Source organism: Nilaparvata lugens, chromosome 7 (assembly GCF_014356525.2).
Source record: "Nilaparvata lugens isolate BPH chromosome 7, ASM1435652v1, whole genome shotgun sequence".
Lineage (NCBI taxonomy): Eukaryota > Metazoa > Arthropoda > Insecta > Hemiptera > Delphacidae > Nilaparvata > Nilaparvata lugens.
Genome location: NC_052510.1, coordinates 14993618 through 15017599, shown reverse-complemented (window position 1 = coordinate 15017599; position 23982 = coordinate 14993618). Strand labels below are relative to the sequence as shown.

Here is a 23982-nt window from a genome sequence, read left to right as displayed (position 1 = left end):
CCTGACTTCTCATTGGAAATATGTTTATTCAAGATTTTTCAAATTCAGTCATAATACATTTATAATACAGTCATAATACAGCCATATTTACATTTATGTAAATCAATTTTACATTTTCAAATTTAAGTAAAAAAATGTACCAAAAATAAGAAACGATTAGCACCATGGCTTACTTTAGATAATACAGGGTCTGTATAATAAGTAACCGGACTGACCTCAGAAAATTTTTTATTGGCAAAATATGTACAATTTTTCTTTAGAAATCTTTAAAGTAGTCCCCATTGGAGTCGATAACACGCTGATACCGGATTTTCCAATACCTGAACGCTCCCTGGAAGTCGGCAACCTTTATGCTGTCTAGAGCGCTCGTCGTAGCACGTTGAACGTCTTCCAGAGTCTCAAACCGCGTCCCGTTAAGTTGCCTCTTCATTTTGGGGAACAAAAAGAAGTCCGGTGGTGCCATATCCGGGCTGTAAGGAGGATGTGGCAACGTTACCCTCGACTGTTTGTCCAACTGCAACGAGCAGGCAGGTGTGCCATGGAGCATTGTCGTGATGGAGGATCCACAAATCGGCAATCCCCGGACGGGCTCGATGAACTACGGAGTTTACAGTTTGGTCGGGTGGCACAAACTCTTTGTGAACGGCCAGTACTTCAGAGAGGTGCTCCGTCGACTAACCGCTCGGTTTGAGACTCTGGAAGACTTTCAACGTGCTACGTTCAACGAGCGCTCCAGACAGCATAGAGGTTGCTGACTTCCAGGGAGCGTTCAGGGTTTGGAAAATCCGGTATCAGCGTGTTATCGACTCCAATGGGGACTACTTTGAAGATTTCTAAAGAAAAATTGTACATATTTTGCCAATAAAAAATTTCCCGAGGTCAGTCCGGTTACTTATTATACAGACACTGTATATATAGTAGGCTATGTTTAAGCACCAATTGAAGCCTTCACTGAACCGTTGTAATTGTACAATTGACGAGCATTTGTTTGCTTTTCTCTAAAACATAAATAAAACCTGATTTTTAAATTGTCATATGATTGACACATCTCCAATATTTAGAATAACACATGTAATTTAAAGCTTGAAATTTACCAATTTCACTCAGATATGCTGCTACCACACCCGCCTCACCAATTTGCGTTTACTATAGTGGTGTATCTGATTGAAACCAAAAATGAGCAATAAAGTTGCCGTATCTCACAACATATTCGTTCAATCTATTTATACTTACGTTTTCGTGTCCGAGCAATAAGGCATTAAAGTTGACGTGTTCAGTATTGTGCTAGAGGCATTTTTCCCTACCTCAGATCGTCGATGGTGCATTTTGTTGGGCAGAGGGCACACTCCAAAAGATGATCAGTGTTCAATCTTGAAAAATGAGGTGTCAATCGATTTGCAACTAAATTTACCAAAAACCTCATTCTTGTATTTTTTTTGTAAAATAAACGTCTTATTGGTTATTTGAGAAATACAGTTTTAATCGGCCACCATTTTGTTTTATGAATTTGAAAAAATGTCATAACTTTTTTGTAGAACTGTCCGTGTCCAGTTGTCATTTATTGTGCAAAGTTTCACTTCTGAATGTTAAGCCATTCTTTAGAAACAAATAAAATAGTAAGTGTAAAATAATAGTTAGTGGAAAAGCAAAATGGCTGTGTGAGTAACTAAGGACTTTCGGAAAGTTTGATATTTAGGTATGTTTTGTACCCAGGAACAATGTCCTAGAATATTGTTAGGGAGTTCGGAAACACTCTGTGTATGTTTGGAAAAACACTTGAACTTCTTCTCGTGTATCTTTTCGGAAGCAACACGTAACTTTTGAGTGGATACAGAAGAGCATCTGTTGCTTATGGAAAGATTCATTAAAGCATCTTTTTCGGATGCAACACGTTGGTTTTGAGAAGATACAGAAGATCATATGTTGGTTATGGAAAGATACATTAAAGCTCCTTGTGTATCTTTTCGGATGCAACACGTTGCTTTTGAGAAGATACAGAAGAGCATCTGTTGCTTATGGGAAGATACATTAAAGCTCCTTGTGTATCTTTTCGGATGCAACACATTGCTTTTAAGAAGATACAGAAGAGCATCTGTTGCTTATGGAAAGATACATTAAAGCTTGACAAGTTTGTGTTTTTTGTTGTGTTGGCAGGCGTGGGCCTGTGCGCGGTGCTTGTTGCGTTCTACGTGTCGTTTTACTACAACGTGATCATCAGCTGGTCGCTGTACTTCCTAATGGCGTCGATGACCAGCAACCTACCCTGGCTGCATTGCAATAACACGTGGAACACCCCCCTCTGCACTGACTCTGTCGTCAACGCCTCCCTACTCAGTCACTCGCCCGCCTCCGAGTACTTCCAGTCAGTACACACACACACACACACTACAATTATTGTTATTTACAACTGTTTTCTAATATTATTTATTGATATAAATGGGCAATCAAATGAAAATGAATTGTATTTTCTATTGAAAGGGATGATTGTTCAGAGTGGGGTGGAGAACCATTAATTTTAACTCATACACACGCACTACCATATTCATATATTATAAAAAATGTTGTTTGGAACTGATTTTCCAATCATCATTTATTGATATAAATGGGCAATGAATTTAATTATTTATTAAAAGGAATGACTGTACAGATGAGTGGGGAGGTAGAGGAACTTAAATTTCAACTCATAATACGCACACATACTACCGTATTCATCTACTGTAATATTGTTCTTTAGAACTGATTTTCTAATCGTTTATTGATATAGATGGGCAATCAAATATAAATGAATTGAATTCTCATTGTACAGAGTGGGATAGAGAAACTTCAATTTCAACTAAATTCTACTTATTTCTACCTAAATAGAAACATAGTTAACTACTACTAGCTACTTATTTACATAACTATAGTACCGTGTAGTATAAACAGATAAAGCTGAATTTCTATTGTAATTCCTATTATTCATATCCTCACTGCTTTTAATTGCCCTCTATCTATCACCTTATAGGGGTGTGTGGCAGAGAGAACCTAGATATAACATAACACCGTCCTTAATAAAGGCAATTATTCGATAATAATGATATTCGTATGGCTCTTATTGGTGGGGAGTCCCTTGCGGGGAGGTCCCACCGCCTGAATATATAATTTAAGCCGCCAATGAGCATTTCGACTTTCATACTTCAGCCGGGGCCGAAAATTTAACGTGCCCGTCCGATAACACAGGCGTGACCTGTTCAAAAACTTTCGGTGATAAGCGGGTTTGAACTGGGGATCTCTATAGTGAGGTCCATGTTATAATGGCAGTGGATAAAGATAGAAGAATAGCGATGCCGATTCTCTGCATTAATTAATTATATTTCTACACTGTCAAAAACATAATTGGCATTGTTGTGGACCTAGAAAAGGATAGTACCACCGGCTTTGTCAAATGATAGACAAGGATAGGAAAACCAAAGTTGATCAAATACTGTCATTATAACGTGGACCTCACTATAGGCTGTTACGCAAGCACTCTATCCACTAGACCACGGATAATGCGCTTTTGTTTTATTCGATTCTATTCGTATGTTTGTAACTTGGTTGCAGTCGCGGTGTCCTAGAGATGCAGCGCTCGCCTGGACTACACGAGATGGGTTTCCCCAAGTGGCAGCTGGTCCTGTGCCTGGCCACTGTCTACTCTATGCTCTACCTATCGTTGTTCAAAGGCGTCAAGTCTTCGGGCAAAGTGGTGTGGATCACAGCCACCATGCCCTATGTCGTGCTCTCCATTCTGCTAGTGCGAGGTCTGTCGTTGCCCGGCGCGCTGTCCGGCATCCAGTACTACTTGCAGCCCGATTTGTCCAAGCTCAAGGAGACGCAAGTAAGCTACATACCCATCAGTGAACGTCACCGACACACTCATCATAATATTATTCATGTTATGGCAATAGATTATTTTTAGGCCATAATATATGATAATAATAATAAGGACAAAGAAAGCGAGGCCAACCACGCAAGAGATGGTTGGACGACGTGGAGGCAGACCTTCAATCCTTGGGCGTGAGAAGGTGGAGACAGCGATGAGCACAGGACACAGCTGCATGGAAGAGGCTTGTGGAGGAGGCCAAGGCTCTTCAAGGGCCGTAGAGTCAATGAGTAGTAGTAGTATATAATAATAATTATATAATAGTATTCATAATATTATTAATGCTATAGAAATATAGTTCATTTTTAGGCCTAGCCTGCTGTTTTTCCAATCATATTATAAAATTTGTAATTGTATCCACAAAGTAATGAATAGTCCATTGATAGCTCATGGCAATTATAATATACACAGTGGAACTAGGTTATAACGTCATTATAAGCTGCGTTCAGACTTGTGCACCACGAACACGCGCATTCCACTTTTCATCAGCTTATTATATCTGTATTTGTATAGAAACAGTAAGATACGGATATAGCTCGTCAGTTGATGAAAAGCGAAATGTTCATGGCGCGAAAGTCTGTACACTGTGGAACCACACATTTAATGACGCTAAATCAGAGTGACACAGACAGACAAAAGATATTTATTTTTAAAAAAATGCACTTTACATACAAAGTCATAATCTTATGTACTCATTATCAATATAAAACAACAACCAAGAATAAAAACAACCTCATGAATACACTACGCCAAATAAATCTTTAGAAAATGGTCTGCATGGGCAAAAAAATGCCTGTGCGCAAACCAGAGTTGCATAACACACAACACAAGTTGTTTCAAAATATTAATTTTAAACTGAGGAAATATTGAAGAAGATTGTTTTCATATGGAAAACACGATTATAATAAAGGTAATTTAGGAAATACATCCTTATAAACATAGGCTATATTATGTATAATTGAATATTATCTAATAATCAATATATCCGTCTGGCTATCCACATTATTGCCTTTGCCTTCCCAGTTCTCGGCCAATTTTTCTTGACGTTATATAAGAGGTTTAATAAATTACTGACGATGAATGCTAAAGGTGCGTACAGATTTACGCGCAATGAACATGAGCAATTCACTTTCAATCAGCTGATGCCAAGCTTTTTATATCTGTATCTTACCGTTTCTGTAAAAATACAGATATAGTCAGCTGATTAAAAGTGAATTGTTCATGTTCGCGGCGCGTATATCTGTACGCACCTTTAGGTTCTCACAATGCAAATTACTCATAGTTTGGCGGGATCTATAAATAAATGACGTTATATTCGTGTTGACACACTGTTACACTTCTACTGTAATTCCCATGAGTTCCAATTAAACTATTCATTTTTGGTCGGTCGGGGTCGGGCTGAGTGGGAATAGACTCATTAAAAATGGGAACTCAAATGGGAATTATAATTCCACTGTTTCAGTCACTGACTATGATTCTGATTTACAAGATTGGTGAAAAATATGGTAACTTATTGACATTTTTTACAAGAATAATTTGACAGTAGGTTTTACTAGGGATCCTTATCCATTCTCGCTCGGTCGGGCAGAGTGGGGATATCCCCATTAGAACTTATGGGAATTATAATTCCACTGTTTCAGCCACTGACTATGGTTCTGATGTAGAGGATTGGTGAAAATTATGGAAACTGATTTTTTTCTACAAGAATAATTTAACAGTAAGTTTTATTGGGGATCTTTTTTGAATTGAAAAAAACTACTCTACGGTCGTTTCAAGATTTCGGTATGCCATCATGGAGCTGCCACTTTGAATCCAACTTCATTTTTTCAAACGGGAAGGTGGTCATAGGATTTTTTGATTTCGATACAGAATGTCAAGAAAGAAATCGCACATTGATATCTCAAACCATTACAAAGTTATTCACATTCAAAAATACTTAAAAATCAATCAATAATATTCATATTGAGTAATGAGTATCTTAATCATAACTCATTGGTATTGGACTATTAGTGTGAATAATATTAATAGTGGGCTAGTAAATAGTAATGATATTGTAATTCCATTAATTATAAAAGTTGAATATCATATCTTCTCATGGAAAATGAAATATTCTGATTGACTTCTAAATAATGCGTGAAGTTTTCGGTTTCAAATTTTCCAGTTTTATTAACCTTCCGACAGTCGCGCTGTTGTAAAATGTACAACAGTGTCAGTTTTATTTTGCTGCACAAAACTATTGAATGGGGTGGTGTCAGTGAATGAGTCACCTATGCATTCCAAAACTTTCCCCCCATCACTCCACTGAGTTGCAGTATCAACCGAGCAATGGTTCAGTCTTTAGGTGCCATTTAGTCGCGACAGTGCATAAGTCGCACTGTGCATAAGATAGGGAAAGACTGTATACGGGGACTGTAAACGGACAATAACACAGAATTGATGGCTGCCTTATTGGGCTATGAAATGGTAATCATCCAAATGTTCATAGGCGTAAATAATCCAAGAAGATGGAAAAAGTAATTATACATTTAATTAATATGTTTTGAGAGTAAACAGAGTACACAACACTTGGAAAATTGGATGTTGTAAAAAACGCGACTGCTCGTGTGATTGAGTAGGGCGCGACTACCTGAATGTTAAGATTTTTGAATAATTATTGTTCTCAATTCTGTGAAATTTATTCAATTATGATATATATATATATTCAATTGAAGATTTGTCTGTTTTTCGAAGTGTGAATTGTTATTTCAATAAGTGATAGAAGCCTAATCTAGATTTTGATTTGGACTGGAGTATAAATTTGAAAAGGGACAGTTTTGTGACATAAGCCTGTTGTGCCTTCTCATATAAGTGTAATAATTTTACATGAATGAATGAATTGTATTTGTACAGGTGTGGGTGGATGCAGCAGTTCAGATTTTCTACAGTGTGGGAGCTGGGTTCGGAGTACACCTGTCCTATGCTTCCTACAATAGTTTCAACAATAACTGCTACCGTGACTGCATTGTGACAGCTTGTGTCAACTCGTTTACGTCGTTCTTTTCTGGCTTTGTCATTTTCACCTACCTTGGATTCATGTCTCACAAGCAGGGTGTACACATAAAGGATGTGGCTACTGAAGGTCAGTTCAGTGTTAATCACATACCTATCAAAAGTATCTTTTTTTCTCTTTAGGGCTACTCTTGAATATAAATAAAAATAAATCTTAGTACCCTTTTGAAAATTGTTTAGTAACAAAATGTTTCGGCTATATGATGCCATTATCAAGTCTATGAAAATTATTATGTTCTTAAGATTCAAGAATCGGTATCATTCTCTATACACCAGTCTGATACAAGACTCCATCCAGGCGATTCAGATTTGTACAATACATTCAAATTATTGCATTGCTAATGAAAATGAGTTTGTCAAATCCTATATTATTCAAAGACGTCACTGAATAAAAATATTCTATAGCACCCTGCACTCAGGGACATAAGTAGCGGTTATAAGTAATGATTATTTTCATTTTCTCATTTTTTCTGCTATTTCATTATTATTCAAGTGTCTCTAAAACGAGTAAGATACATGATAGAAACTTGCGATTGGTCTCAAATGATAGAGAATTACATGCTCTATAAGCTAAGTTTCCTCAAATCCATCTTGCATGACTGTTTATTATCGAAAAAACTGTCGAGACTGTAAAAATGAGGAAAATATCGCAAATTTCTTGATTTTTGAAACAAACGTATCTTACTTCACGATTATATTTTTACAAAATTCATTCACCTCACATAAAAGAGGAGGGAGATTCTGTTCTTCAAATCAAGACCAAGTAATATTTTTTATCATTTCGTGTTACCGAGATACACAGTTTTGAATATAGAAATTGGGCATTTTTCTGTGTATTTAAATATGGGCTAAAATACACTAAGAGAGGATTTTTTTATTTTTTCAACAAATTCAAGTTATGGTACATGATTTTGAACCGCCTTGATGAGCTGAGAAGAATGAGCTGTAGAATAAGGAGATCTGACCATTCTGTCAAAAGTTATAAGTGTTTAAAGTTTTGATCCTTGAGGTATCATTATGGGTGCCCCCCCCCACCCGGAAATAATGGAATTAAGTGTATCTAACGGGTGATTCTCATAGAAAATAACCCTCTTCTGATGATTTCAGCCGAAATATGGTTTTTTTTTGTTAGGAAGGCCTTGAAAAGGTATTATAATGAAAAATTTGTATTTTTACTGAATCATTTGCTTTCTATTTTTGGGTGTCCCCCCTCCCCCTCTACTGAATTTGAAAATTCCCAAGTAATCCTGTTCAGAATTAATTGCTCTTTCACGTGATGTGTGGTTTCTAATCATTACCAGTGAAATATCCAAGTTGTATAGGGTGAAAGTGGTGAGTTTGCATCATTTTGAAAAACCCTTAAAAAATACCCTTTTTTGAAAATTCGTAGCTCCGGAACCAAAAACGGTAGAGTCCTGCGCGAACACTCAATTTATTGGAAATTCTATTATTTTAATTTTGTCGAGAATGATTTTTCTAGGGAAACTCAAGGTTTTCGAGATTGAATGAGAAATTCGAAAAAAGTCCAAAATTTTGGAGGTTTTTGGGGGTTTTGGGGGTGAAGCCGCCCTCTGGCGTGTCAGAAAATTTCGGATTCGAATTCAGCGCCCCAAAATACATATAGAACCGCTGAGAAAAATTCTTTCGGGGCTGTTTCCTGAAAAACGACCATTTGACTTTATATATTACCGTATATAATTGTCATGATTCTAGTCCACAAACAATTCACCGTTATAATATTAACTTAGAAATCCTATTCAAAATATTTATCTATTAATTGTAATTCACTTTTCATCAGAAATCTCTTTCTTCAAGTAGCGTTCATCCCTTTCAATTGATTTCGCAAGAAGGCCTACATTGTGTATTCATGTATCCTAATCCATGAATTCAATAATATGCTATTGTAACATTATTATTTATCATAATCCAATTGTATATAGGCCTAAGTATTCTTATTACACAATAAAAAACATGACGATAGCCTAAACATCTCGCCACTGGTGGTGTTAAGAGTATTAAAAATAGTTGATAAAAATATTATTAGTTTATTCATTTTTATACATTTGTCAAATACAAAATACAAAAAAGCTTTTAAAAACAAATATATGTTACTGCACTAAACTATAGCACACGCAAAAAATACAGGAACTGCTAATTTATTCTATTGGAAATAATAACATTGGACATTATATCATTGACAAACAATATCCTTATTTATTCAAATTCAAATTCATTTATTGCATAAAATAAATACACAATTGAATAAACTTCACGGTTAGTACAATTTCAAATGAATCAATATGTACACTTATAGGTTGTAATCTATCGCACATGATCAAAATAAGTATTGTACAATAAAGACATAATAATGCTTATGATACTAAAGTGAAAATAAAATAAAAATTAACATGCATCTCGTCCACGAAGGCTTAAGCCTGTGTGTGGAGAGGAGTCTGTTCTTCATTTAGAATTTTTGTGGTTTGAGAAGGATAAAGTGATTCTTGAATACTGAATCCTTGAATAGTTAATTCTTGAATGATAATAAGTTTAATCATTATAGAAAAATTACTGAGAGGATGATACACCTCGAGAGCATTGATGCAACCCAATGAAGAACCTGTCACTGGAAAATTATAAGTTATAGACAATGTATACATGAAGCGTTAAAGAAGAAATAAAGAAGAACTAAATGGACAGATGAAAACAGTAATATAATTTGACAACTACAACTTTTTAATAACAAAGTTTGATGATGTTTGTTCCGACTCACTATAATTATATTACATGGCTAAGACACTGTTATAGTAAAGGTATATTCACACTACGTGCAGATTACGGGATCTTAAGTTAATAATAAGCTATAGGTAATTTGAATGAATTATGGCTTCTATGTTTCCCCTACAAATCTCCCTCAAACATATTTTGATGTGTTTTTTATAGGCATAAGGTGAACAGTTATGGGCATTACGAAGAGTGGAAGGAATATTTCTGTATAAAATTTGTGCAATATAGTGACTATTTGTTGTTGAGTGAGTTTTAATAAGTCTCGGAATTTCAATGCCAATGGAATTTGCTGAGCGTGTTGCGTGATTGTGATTTATTTTTTTAAACATCACTGTTTACACGAATGAAAAGGAGTAAGCTTCTGACATACAGTTTTCGAATGTCAAGTACATTAAACTCATCATATATTTCATTAGTCGGAGTGCGAATGGGTTTACTAATTGCTGTTTTTATTATGCGTTTTTGAGTGATGACTGAAAGATTCAGAATTGATCCATACGCTCCTCCATAGGCTAAAACTCGGGCAGTTATGAGAGATTGAACATAAGTAAAATATACATTTCTTAAATCATCTTTCGATAGAAATTGACGCAAATTTAAGAAAATGTAGATAGATCTGCGTATTTTGTTTTTCAATTGGGTTATGTGTTCTGACCACTTTAATTTATCATCAACTATACTATAATATAATCAACTATAACGCTCATATATTTATAAGAGCCAACTTTCTCAAATTAAATATAATAATTATGAAATAAAAATTATATTATACTACTAACAGTAACTATAGTCTATAATTATTATGCTCATACGTGTACTGTTTGATGTGAATTCGATTTGAATAGAAAAATTTAGGTTGAGACATTTGTTAGATTGCAACACAGCGAAGATAGCACCGTGTCCATGTTCGCTGATTCCACAAATTAAAACATTAATATTTTTATTCTGAATCTGTAGAATCATTATGAATCTGTATTGAATCATGTTCAGATTGTAGCAATAGATAGTGAAGGGAAAAATGTAATTTATCTGATGGAATTGTTGTTTTGTTTGCAGGTCCTGGCCTGGTGTTTCAGGTCTACCCTGAAGCAGTGGCTACATTGCCAGGCTCACAGTTGTGGTCAATACTCTTCTTCTTCATGCTCATCATGCTTGGACTTGACAGTGGGGTTAGTAAATGCAATTTTAATGAATAATTATAGATTATAGAATTATATTCTATCAAGTGGATGTTTAGGTGGCAAGTGAAAAAATTCAAAATTGTTGATTGCACGATGGTTTATGCTATGTGTATCTAGATTAAAGTTTACTGTAGGAAAGCGTACTGGAAAACATAGCATTTTTAAAGGTTTATTTTGTACTAAATAATTGTAGTTTCTAGATATGTTTATCTCAAACAAATTATTTGAAATAGCTAGGCTACAACCTTTCGAAAGTACAAAATGTTTCAAAAAGAGTGTCAAACTTTGATGATTCACATAAATTCATTGAAAAAGATACAGTGTTGTAATTAATTTTCTACATGAAAATCTCAAGTTCTTACGTACTGTAGTTTGTTAAATATTTCCTTCATTTGTAATATATTTGAAGTTCGCATCATATTATTTCAGTGAAAAATCGTGTATAGCCGTTAGTATTGTGATGACTGTAAAAGTTGTCAGTCCTTGTAAGTGGGGAAATCTCTTTGCTTTGAGTACATATATAGAATGTACAATACCAAGTAGAAGGGTCACACTCACTAGTTCTTAGTTGAAGTTGTCGCGTTTCTTTTTCCACCTCTAACTATAATAGATAGTTATGATCCAAGTTATCCCGGTATATCTGAATTCATATCAATTGTCGATTCTTCTTAATAAAATCATCAAACCTATCTTAATGACGACTTGAACTCCTTTGAATACTATTTATGAGTTTAAAAATCGTTTCCTGGTAGTTCGGAACCCACCTCAAGCTGTAAGTACATTAATCTCTCATTATCACCCATCTCATTACCTAATTCTAGAGCTCATGTGGGCTCAATCCTTAGCGAAAATATTATTCATCAAGAAAATATGATTTTCATGATTAAATGATAATCTAATCAAATAAAATGTTATTCTCCCCTTCATGAAACAGTTCACAAAAAATAATGTAAAAAGACATTAGATAACCCACAAAAATGAACAAGAGCAATACAATATTTCACAAACAAATAACAAACAAGTTTATCATTACCACTAAATCGAGTGAAAAAAACCATCTAGCACACAAGATTCCCTTGTGTAGGAATAAATGTCACTATTATTTTCTGTTGATGGTGATGCCCACATGAGATTTAGATTCATGCGTGGGTAAGGCGGATGATAATGAGTGATGAATGATAATTGAGATTAAATATTCTATCTAGTTCTTTATAATTCTAAAAGAATTACTGGTACTTTGGCAACGGTGCAGAGCTGGAAAAAGATGAAAACAAGACAAGAAAACCAATTTTAAATCAGATTCAAACCAATTTCAATCATATGCTGACTTTAAATTGTGAATCTTACTCTATAGAATAGGTTTGCCAATGCATAATCGCGCCATGTGTTTAATGGATATTTTTTTGCTAAATTCGGCGAACATCTCAATTTGTTGGGTTGGGCCAGACGATGTTCTCGATCCATTCAATGTAGTTGGAAACTCGTGCGTAGTCACTTGGGTACCTGGCGCATAGTACCTCGGAACCAATCCTACCAGACGAAGCGAGTCCTACCACTTTGTGATTGCAGTTGGCAGCCATCGCTAGGGGTGCTCCGGCATCCCCCACACAAGGCGCCTTCATCCCCTGAACACTTCCGGCAGCCAAAAACATTGGGCCATCAGGTATTTCTTCCAATGTGGTGGAGTTTATTTTGTTCTTTAGTTCAATTCTGGTTTTCAACAACACGGGCGACGCTCTTTCGATGAGAGTGTGTTTAATTCCGTAGCCGGAGACAAACAAGGAGCTATTGCTGACGTCTGTTTCAGTATTCAAGCAAGCCGGTCTCTTCAGGTCATCGAATTGGCATTCTCTCTCCAATTCCAGTAGACTGACGTCGTTGGCTAGTGGATCTGCAGTGAAGTTGGGGTGAATGAATGATCTGCGAATTTTGATTGCAACCGCTTGGGGTTTGTTGGGCTGATACCTCTCGACGACTCCAATCCGCGCCCATACTGTGGCGTTGTCCATGAAAAGTTTGGCACATTGTGCAACAGAGAGCACAAACCTCTCACTCACCAATGTCCCAGCACACCTATACCCGTCTTCCTTTTCACTCAGTATTACCATATGAGGAAACTCCCCTAGCTTGGCTGTGTAGTTCCATTTTCTATTTTTGTAGTTTGAAGGATCGAGAATGTTGCTGTTGCATTCATTGTTCTCAGTTTTAGCAAGTTTGGAATATTCAGCGCACTTGACTGCGGCTCTATGTCCCACTGACAATTTTCCTGAGGAAGAATTTTCCGATATGGAGCTCAGTTCACCTGTTTGGAAAAATTTGTAATAATATTGTAATCCAGTCACTATATACATTGGTGCTTGCAAAATATATTGTAGTTCTGATTTTTCAATATATTATTTGTACGTAAGAGAATTCCAGTCATGCAAAATTCTCTAATTCAAATTCAAAATTCAAAATGTTTTTATTGCCGTGAACAAATACATGTTATTGACAAAGTCATCAGGTAAACATATACATACATCATACATATATAATACATACATTTCGCTTACTCAAAAACAGAATAATATTATCACTGCAAACAGTTCCGGTTTATTCATAACAATAAATAACATGTTCCAATCAATTATATTCAAGCACTCTTTAGAAGTCAATGTGCTAAATACAGAGTGCCCCAAAACCTCTTATTTTCAATCACTTTTTTGCTATTAGAAAGAACGACTTCCAGACAAATTTGACTGCAATAATAAGCAGATCGTGATCGAAAACAACATTGAAGAATTTATTGTCTTATTTTCGGTTCATTTTCCAGTTCTCAGCTATTTCCTTCTAATCCAGTCATCGGACAGAAAAATTCACCATCCCTTTTTTCAGATTTTAAAATTTACAATAAAATGAAATCATTGGGAGCTCTCTATCCTTAATAAACACCGATTTATAATTTTTCAAAAATTAGTAAAATTCCGAGAAAAAATCAATTTTGGTGAATTTCAGTTATTAATCCGATTGTCACAATTAAAAAGTATAATTCAAAATCCCTTTGGGCGTAATTATGTGCTCTATAACCTTTCCATATTTTATGTTGCAAAATTCAAGTGAAGATTGTGATAGTTTTAGTTTGAAATTTCACGTTGAAAACTATTATTGATTGGAAAAATAAGAGATCGTGGTTTTATAGTTTTTTGTGAAAGGAAATAATAATTGAAAAACTCAATATATGAAAATATTAAGCTCTGAAATGTGTAGCTTTAAATAAAACATGTAACTTTAATTATTGGTGATTGAAGCTGTTTTGGGAATAAGCCTTGTGTACCATCTTAATATTAGTGATATTTATTGTGAATAAACGAAAAAATGATAGATTAAGATGCTATCTACATTTAGCGATATTCATGCTATGAAGTCAGGAAATAACAGGAACAGATTGTTGCTACTTTCCCGTTTCCACTACCTTCTACAGTAGGATAGCATTGATTCAAGCTTATATGATATTATCACTGTTGATTCTTGTTAACACTCAAATAAGGTATAACCTATTCACCATGAAAATATATCTTCTCATGATTTAATAATAGATTTTCATAATTGGGATTTATTTTTTTAGTTCATTATATTTATTCACTAAGCGAATAATTAATTTGGCAACGGTGTGGCTTTGGAAAACGATATAGAGCTACCTATCTGCTTTGTATCTTTTCATAGATTTATTGATAATAAGTATATTACAGGGAGGAGAGAGAAAAGTTATGTTCCGTTAACTTACCTTCAACTAATGATATTGAAATATATAAGACTAGCAAGAACCCGTGCTTCGCAAGGATCTATTTTAAAACTTGACAAAATGAAAATTTGACGTAATGAAATTTTGAAGAATTGAGAATAGGCCTATAACCATCCTTGGTTAATTAAGAATCTATAAGCAAAATTTCAAGTTAATTATTTTAGACGTGATGATGCGTCAAACATCCTTCCTATCTCGTACGATAGGAAAATATTATCCTATCCCGTACGTGCATAAGCTAGCTCTTTACTTAATATAATTATTATAGATATAGTTAACGACTGCAAGAGATAGGTCTGTGGAACAGAATATGGTGAAACTATGATAGCGCCAGAAGTGTCTCAAACACATAGTAGGTACCTACTACATGAACTTTTAAAAGTGATTGAAAAATGTTAAAACAACAGAACTGAATCCTTATCATTCTACCTTCATTTAGAGAGGCTTTTGTTTGAGCCAAATGGAAATCTATTTATAAAAAATGAATGTCTGATTGTGTGTTTGTTTGTATGTTTGTTTGTTCTGTAGACTTGAAAACTACTCGACATAACGGCATGAAACTTTGGGAATATGTTGTGTGAATATTGGGGATGGTTTCTGAACAGAAATTTTATAGGGGGGCTAATAATAATTATTTATTAATACATTTTACAGACATATGTTTTCGAAATTTTCGGCCGAGCGGCTACTGAAGAACGTAAAGATATGATCATGATTCAAGATCATATTGTGATAATATGGTTTAGCATCTAAAGTAACCAGCTGTAATAAACATATCCCCTGTGATAAATTATTGTGTACTGGTATTAAAACGGTAGTTTGGAGTTGAAGTGTAGTCGATTGGTACCAGCTGTTGATAAGTTTCCTTAGAAGACCTATACAAATAATTATTATCACTCCCCTATCATTGAGAAACTGGAAAATGTTGAAAAGATTTTCACCTAATGAAAGAGGTATATATATATATATTATATATATATATATATATAATATATATATTATATATATATATATATATATATCTATATATATTGTATAGTATATGTATAGTATTCATATTGCATTCATTAATTACTGAAGAATGAAAGAATAATTTACAATTCTTTGAATTAGCTTAGCTTATATTCATCCTAAAATGGAAAGAATATGGAATTCTGTGTGATTCATCGTACATCGCATATTTCCTGGACCATATATCGACAATCTACAGCTATGAAAACATTGAATATTTTTCTTTGAAACCCTGATGTAACCTTTTTTTTTAATTGAAAACTTTACTGATAGATATTACTACCAATTGATTGGGAAGAATAATATGTTTTCGGAATAATGAATGCTGCATGACTAAGCACATAGGAAGTCCGTATTGAGATGTAAAATAAACATGTTGATTGTCAGATAAATTTCATGATTCACCAAATAAAGTCAAGTGTAACATGAGATACATTGGCGGTGCGAAGTTCGCTGGGTAAGCTAGTTGTAAATTAAGCTTTATTATTAATAGACAACGCTGAAAAAGACAGGCTCAATCACCAGGAATACTATAAATCTGTCAGTTTGTCGGGGCTTAGCCTTTTAGTATAGGTAGAAGAAGAAGAAGAAGAGAAAGAAGAAGAAGAAGAGAAAGAAGAAGAAGAAGAAGAGAAAGAAGGAGAAGAGGAGTAAGAAGAAGAAGCAGAAGAAGAAGAAAAAGAAGAAGAAGATAGATTATTATGTTGCTTTGGCCTGTGATCTGTATAAATGTCCTGTAACAACTAAAGGTGCGTCCACACATGCCGAACCGAACCTCGAACCGCGCATCAAACCGTGCATTCCTCCGAACATCTTGCCTTTCAACGAACATGAGCATATGTTTCATAATGTTAAAAAATCAGCTGTTAATCATTCGCCGTACCGTACTCCGAACCATTCGCCGTGCCGCTTGCCTCTGTTCTAACTGCTCGCCTCACCTCACTCAGAACAATGAACTTTTCAGCCAATCAGAGCCCTCGATACAATTCGCCGTGCAGCTCGCTCCACAATATTTTAGCTATCCATCACAAGTGGAAAACATGCGAACATGAATACAGAAGTATGGGCAATTTTTTATTTGATTAAATTCATATTTTGAAGAATTCATTGTTACGAATGATAAATTGATAGGAGCTTATAAATATTTTCTAATTCAAATGAAATAACTTCTGAAAAAAATAATGATTGGATAAATACCAATATTGAATTATTGTTGATCAAGAACTCAGTACATCGACAATTCATTCAACTAATTCTGTATTGATGAAATATAATCATTTTCTCTATTGATAATCATTCCATCAACTAATCATCAACTAACTGAAAAAGTACTTCAATTTCCATGAATTTATTAATAGAATTATATAAATCTAAAGTGTAGGTCATATCTAAATTCACAAAGAGTTCGATTCTTGTTGGCAAGATAGATGTTATTCAATGCAGAAATCATTGTTATTTTACTAAAAGATAGGATAAAATGAATAGTTCTTTTCAGGGGGAGTTTTGACAACCAACAAAACTCATTTTTCATTTGAAGAAATAATATCAAAAAGGTGCATAGGACTTTTTTGTTCAGCTTGCCAAAGTACCCCTCATTTCAATATTAAAATTTTCGACTGATTGTACAGTGAGTCAATCATTCTATCAAGGCTTGAATAATTTTTAAATTTTAATTAAATAGAAATGGTAGAGAATAATTATCATGTAGATATCAACACCTTTATTTAAAGACTTATTAAGTGCATGCGTTTTCATATTGCCGATACAGCATTGATAAAACTGTAGACGTTTATTCAGCAGTCTCAAAAAACTGTTCTAGCTGAAAAATTAATAATACATGCCACGTGTTGGCTATAAATTCCATCAGAAAACGAAGTTCAAAACTATGGTTTTCCTAAACATATGTTTTTGAGATAATTCTTTGATGCAGCTGTTTCACATTCACCGTTATAAATTATACAGAGTTTGTGAAAATAAAATATTTTATTGATTACCAAAAAATAGTTATTTGTATATCTAGAGTGAAAAAAATTATACATTTTTTAGTATAGTGATATGAAGTTTGTAATAAGTTTTGCATACAAACATAAATTTCATATATTGATCAAATGTCTGGTTGAGGTATTGAATTTAGTTGGCTTAATGACTACTCTATATTATGCTTCCTCATATGAGCTTAGACCTTCTAACCTATTTTAAATGTACGTTTTTATAATAGAGATGCTTCCCATGTTGTTTAAATGGAGTTACTTTTACGCTCTAGGGAGTTTTCCTGTTTTTTCCTCCCGAAAGCGAAATAGTGACACTTTACTATTATGTTCCAGGGAGTAAAGTAAGCACTTTAGACAGGAGGTGGAGGAAAAGTATATTTTATTCACACTGAAGTCCAGACTTCTCATCGTTTCAGCATTTGAAAACGTTAATTTTTTTCAATTATATGTTTTTTACGACACAATTTCTTTGCTGAGAATGACATACGTTCTAGGCTTGTTTGTGGGTAATGGAAATAATGATGATTCCAAATTCATTGTAAAATGCATTTTAATAGATACATATTACAATGCATTGATTGTATTTCATGTAAATTGCATTGAGGAATACATTGTATTCCATATCTTATAAGACCCATTGAATACTGACAACTATAAAGAAAAATCAATATATAAATGAACTATAACAATACAGAAAATGTATAATTAATTTCATCGATTATGCATTATCATTATTACTATACAGAATTGGCAAAAAATATGGAAACAGCATAATATTTCTTACACAAGGATAATTGGACAGTAGGTTCCATTGCGGGTCCTATCCGAATTAGAAAAAGCTTCAAAATTTTGGTCCGTCATCTTGGAACCGCCGAATCCAGTTATTTTCAAATGGGAAGGTGATGGATGGCTAAAACCGCACATTGATATCGCAAACAGTTTCAAAAATATTCACAATGAAATATACTACTAATAAATCACAGAAAAATGAAATATGAAACTGACAGATCAAACGTCTTTGTTCAGTGTTGAAAAATCTGTGAGTGGATGCTTCTTTCATAGACTACGGCCCGGTTGCATAGCACTCGGTTAAATTTTAATCGTGATTAATTCCACGAGAATCAATAAGAAAAGGCTTTTTAGAAAAAAAGGCTTCTCAGATTGGCTCTCATGATATTAATCACGATTGAAATTTAACCGGCTTTTGGGCAACTGGCATTTAGTATACCTTCAGATCTGTGCTACTATATAAGTGTTCACTAACACATAAAAAAAGTGAAATTTGATAGCTTTGATTTTTCTAGATATCCAATGTAGCCTACTCATTGAGCTTTATTTACTGGTTTTATTCATTTTGTCAAATGCAGGAGTTGAGTTGTTTTGAGAGAATTTATAAATGTAAATGGATTAACAATTTCATTTTTAGAAGTCGTGAAGAGAAAAAACTAGTTCGGTTTGAGGAAGAATTTATTTTTTCAAACCTTTCATATTAAAATACTTTCGCAAAACTATAATGAAAGCCACTAAAAATCATAATATTGGGGTGAATTTACTTGCGGTTTACACTGAAACAAAAGTCAGCCTATTACTTATTTTAATTGAGTAAAAAAACGAAAATAAGCGAACATTGATTCGAGATTATGAGAAAACTGCTTAGCTTAGACTATATAGTGTGACTAACCCGACTAGTGATATGGATTGAGATTAATCGGTTTCAGTTATTTTATACTAGCAGGTAACATGTGTTCCGCAAGGGTCTGATTAAAAACTTGACAAACTTAAAACTTGACCTACTGAAACCTTGGAGTATTTAAAATGGGCCTATAACCATCCTCGGTAAATTGAGATCCTATATGCAAAATTCAAGTTGATCAATTCAGTAGATAGTTCAGACGTGATGATGCGCCTTTCGTGAATTTCCTTTCCCGTACATGTATTAGACAATAATTCTCTCCTTTATTATATTATATATATATATATTTTTTCTCAACATTTCTTTGTGATATTTTCAATTGAAAAAGGTTGTGTGACAGAGAGAATCCAAAGTTATGCCTTTACCCTCAGTAGAGTCAAACGATAAATGCATTACATTGCTGTGTTGCTATGTTTAAATTGATCTATTAAAAGGGATATTTAGGTAGATTTCATTTTTTGTTGCAGATGGGTGGTCTGGAGTGTGTGATCACTGGCCTGATGGATGAGTTGAGACCATTCCTGCGAGGCTTCCGTTACCCAAGAGAGGTGTTCACCCTCTGCGTTGTCTTCCTTTCCTTCTCTGTTGCAACTATTAACGTCACTCCGGTAATTATGAATTGATCATTATTCATCTCTAAATATTAAAAAAATACATTAATTTATAAGCGAGAAGCGACTCTAAGATGTTTCACTCTAAGAAAATCATTACTCCTTAGCTACTGTTAGAACAAATCTTCAAATCCATTGTAACCTTCTATGGATATGAACAGAGGGTTCCAAATTTTTTTCACTAATTGACAGTGAATGTAAACTGGAAAAACTTAGAGCTATGAATCATTGTATTGCAGTTCCACGTTTTGTCAAAAAGTAGTGTGGCATAAGGAGCCCGCATGGCAACTGTAGAGCCGTTTTAGACCGCCGTAAACTTAATCAGGCCATTTCAGACTGCTGGTGGTTTCATAGGCGGTTTCATACCGTTTATAGTTGCAATTAACGTCACTCCGGTAATTAAGAAATTAATCAGTATTCATTTAATTATTACTATATATGAAATAACTACATGTTTTGATAAGCGAGAAGCAACTCCAAGATGCAAAACTTGCGACGATGAATTCATTATCCCTCAGCTCTTATCATTTCAAATCTTCAAATCCATTGTAACCCTCTATGGATATGAACAGAGGGTTCCAAAAAATGTTTACTAATTGACAGTGAATGTAAACTGAAAAAAATAAAGATAAACGTACAGCTATGAATCATACTTGGTATTGTATTTCCATGTTTTGTCAAAAATTCATGTGGCAGAAGGAGCCCGCATGGAAACTGTAGAGCCGTTTTAGAGCGCTGTAAACCTAGGCCGTTTCAAACTAGCGGAGTGTAGTTTGAGCGATGTAACAAGTATCACAAGGTATTATACGTGAGTATTATACGTAATCTATGAATAGTTTACAACAAAATATATTTTTCCATAATTTTTGTATTTGATCACATTTTAAGCTGTGGTTGAGCGTCATTGTTCAGCTTAGAGCACATGGTACACGTCAGCTATAGTTGAAATGGACAGAACATGAGGAGATCCGTCTTTCAAAGACCGTAGGGCGGTCTGAAACGGCCTGTCATTGCGTTACCAAGATATTCACTATCAAATAGTCAAATCAAATCAAATCATAGTGTAGTGAACTGGATCTTCCAAAAAATCACAATGTAATACTTGTTTATTAATTGATGCACCCATTTAAATACATGAAAGAAATAATAAAAACAGAGTCGCCTTGACTTGTACATTTTAAGGTGAATTTCGTTTGTGCGTAAACTTCCGCAATCGACGACGACAAGCATTGTTGACATTCATGTTGTCCAAATTTCAAGTGTGCTAAAACAGATGATCAAATGAATTTTCATTATTTGTGTTTATCATTCAAGAATCAAAACATTTCTAATTTTATCAACATCTTGCCATTAAAAAGTATAAACTCAACCTCCCCCATTAAAACATAATTCAACATAATATTTCAGGCTCTTTAGACAAATTGGAATCTACCCAATGTGAGATCCTCACCCTGTCGTGGTCGACGACGGCATATATATACGCACAAACGATAACCCAGCTTTAGAGGGTGAGGATACATATTGCTTCTGCTGACTCGATAGTTTACCAATTCGATGGTTATAAGCTACTTATCGATTAGTATTGAAATTATCGATATATCGAAATATCGATACAACAAATAGTGTTTACAATATTTTTTTGAATATGTGAGTGTCCAGCTTGTAAGTTGTATGAATGTGTTGTGTTGTAGGGTGGCATCTACTCGTTCCACCTGCTGGACACGTACGCGGCGGGCATCTCGCTGCTGTGCTCGGCCCTGTTCGAGGCGGTCGCCGTGTCCTGGTTCTACGGCCTCGAGCGATTCTCCAACGACGTCGAGGCTATGATTGGCCAGCGGCCAGGCCTCTACTGGCGCATCTGCTGGAAGTTCATCAGCCCTGCATTCATCATTGTCAGTCCTATAGCCATTAATAGATAGAATATTCACTCAGTTCATGAATTTTTGCTTTGCTCATGATGCCTGCATGAGCTCCAGGCTTATGCGTGCGTATAGTTGCGTGAAGACTTAAGCGCCACGAACACGCGCATTTCACTTTTCATCTGCTGATTATATCTGTGTTTGTACAGATAAGCGTAGCATCAGCTGATAAAAAATTAAAAGAGCGTGTTTTTTTCAGATTGATTTCTACATAGATTGCAGGTTTGATGCCTAGTGAGATCGGACTCCCTAGTGTTCGTGGCGCTCAAGCCTGTACGCACCTATTAATACAACTAATTATGATTAGAGATTAGATCTCATTAGAATTAATATCGGGGACCGAGCTTCGCTCTGGAGTACAAAAGCATAAAACATGTATTACGAAAGAAGAAATTATAATAATGATTGAATGAATGAATGAATGAATTTATTTGCCAAAAACAACATACAAAAATCTTTACAAAAAATAAATAGGTATATGCTACTGCACATAAAACAAGATACATACATTTATTTAATTAGATATAGTAACGAAATTATATCCTTTATATTATAAATAATAGTTATAAAATGAAGATTAAATTTATGTTCATATGCATAAGTACAGTAGGTGAGGCAAAAACACCGGCAAAAGGAAGTTAATTAGATATAGTAACGAAATTATATCCTTCATATTATAAATAATAGTTATAAAATGAAGATTCAATTTATGTTCATATGCATAAGTACAGTAGGTGAGGCAAAAACACCGGCAAAAGGAAGATTCCTTGTGCGCCAGTGTGAGTCGTAAATCAGCTTGATCAGGGATGTAATATATAAACTTGAATTTAGCGTATGAAGTGTTCGAAAATGTAATTTGTAATATGAAATTTATTATTGTATGAAAGTCAACGATTGAAAATAATTCAAGTTCAGCCATGCCTCTATGGCTCTTTTTCTGTGTTTATTATTTCGGAAATTATTAAGTGGAAATTCACTTTCTTGTATATTTATGAATTTACTGCCAATGTAGTAAAGTTGCCTTCTAAGAAGAGCTGAGTTGGTGTTATATATTTCATATTTTTTTATTGTATTAGGTCTAAGATTATAATTTATGTCATCGGCTAGAGGGAAATTATGCTCGTATTTAAAACTGTAATTTGTTATGCAACTAAGATATAACTGTCGTATATCAAATTCACTGAACAAAATCTTACTATCATGAGTTCTAAGGTTTCTTTAAAATTGTCTTTATGATAAATTTTTGTATTAGAAAAAATATATGGGTATCGAAAGTCCCACCCCAAACTACTAAACCATATCGCATTAGGGATTCTACCAGTGCCGTATATACCTGTTTGCATTCTGAGAAAGATAGCACATTTTTCAATTTATAAAATTTATAAGATAGGTATTTTAGTCTCTTACATAGGAAGTTTACATGGATGTCCCATTTGAGACACTCATCGATCCATATACCAAGATATTTGAGGTTTGATTTCCTATTAATAACAGGGCAGGATACAATAACATTCATACAAAAATGTTCTATTTAATTACAGTAGATTGAGATTAATTCCCAGAGGAATGCAAAAATTTCCCTCACAAAGGCCCAGTTGCACAAAAGCCGGTTAAATTTTAATCCTGATCAACTTCTCGTGAACCAAATCAGAGAAGACCATTTCAAAAAGATGGATCTACTGGAATTAATCAGGATTGGAAATAACCCGGCTTTTTTGCAACCGGCACTAAGTACCTGATTGAATGATTACAAAAGTTCAACAGCTGAGTCATAATTTTGACACAGTCCCACACACATGAACTCGCTCACTCAATTCCATCACAAACAGATGATGAAATAATAATTATCAGCTGTTTTTCCAAGGATGAATAATAATTATCCTTTTAATGTCCTTCAGCGAGTTTTCCCAAGGATGAGACCTAGTGCCATCGAATCTTTTTATTATAAACCTACTATGTTCTGAATTTCGTGAGAATCGTTAGAGCCGTTTTCGAGATCCGTTGAAATACAAACATATAAACATCTAAATATATAAACAGAAGTTGCTTGTTTAATAGTATA

General features: G+C 34.4%; 1 protein-coding gene across 4 annotated transcripts in view; it reads left to right on the top strand.

The window, feature by feature from the left end:
• Window positions 1-23982, top strand: part of LOC111052092 (sodium-dependent noradrenaline transporter) — a 75126-nt gene that overhangs the window by 41398 nt on the left and 9746 nt on the right. For all 4 annotated transcript variants that reach the window (XR_005571745.1, XM_039432141.1, XM_039432139.1 and 1 more), the window contains exons 6-11: window positions 2155-2362; window positions 3583-3856; window positions 6791-7019; window positions 10790-10902; window positions 19858-19998; window positions 21693-21893. Coding sequence is in view for 3 of the 4 variants with exons in the window: in XM_039432141.1 (XP_039288075.1) it covers window positions 2155-2362; window positions 3583-3856; window positions 6791-7019; window positions 10790-10902; window positions 19858-19998; window positions 21693-21893 (1166 nt within the window). In the remaining variant the exon portion in view is untranslated. The remainder of the gene's footprint in view (window positions 1-2154; window positions 2363-3582; window positions 3857-6790; window positions 7020-10789; window positions 10903-19857; window positions 19999-21692; window positions 21894-23982) is intronic.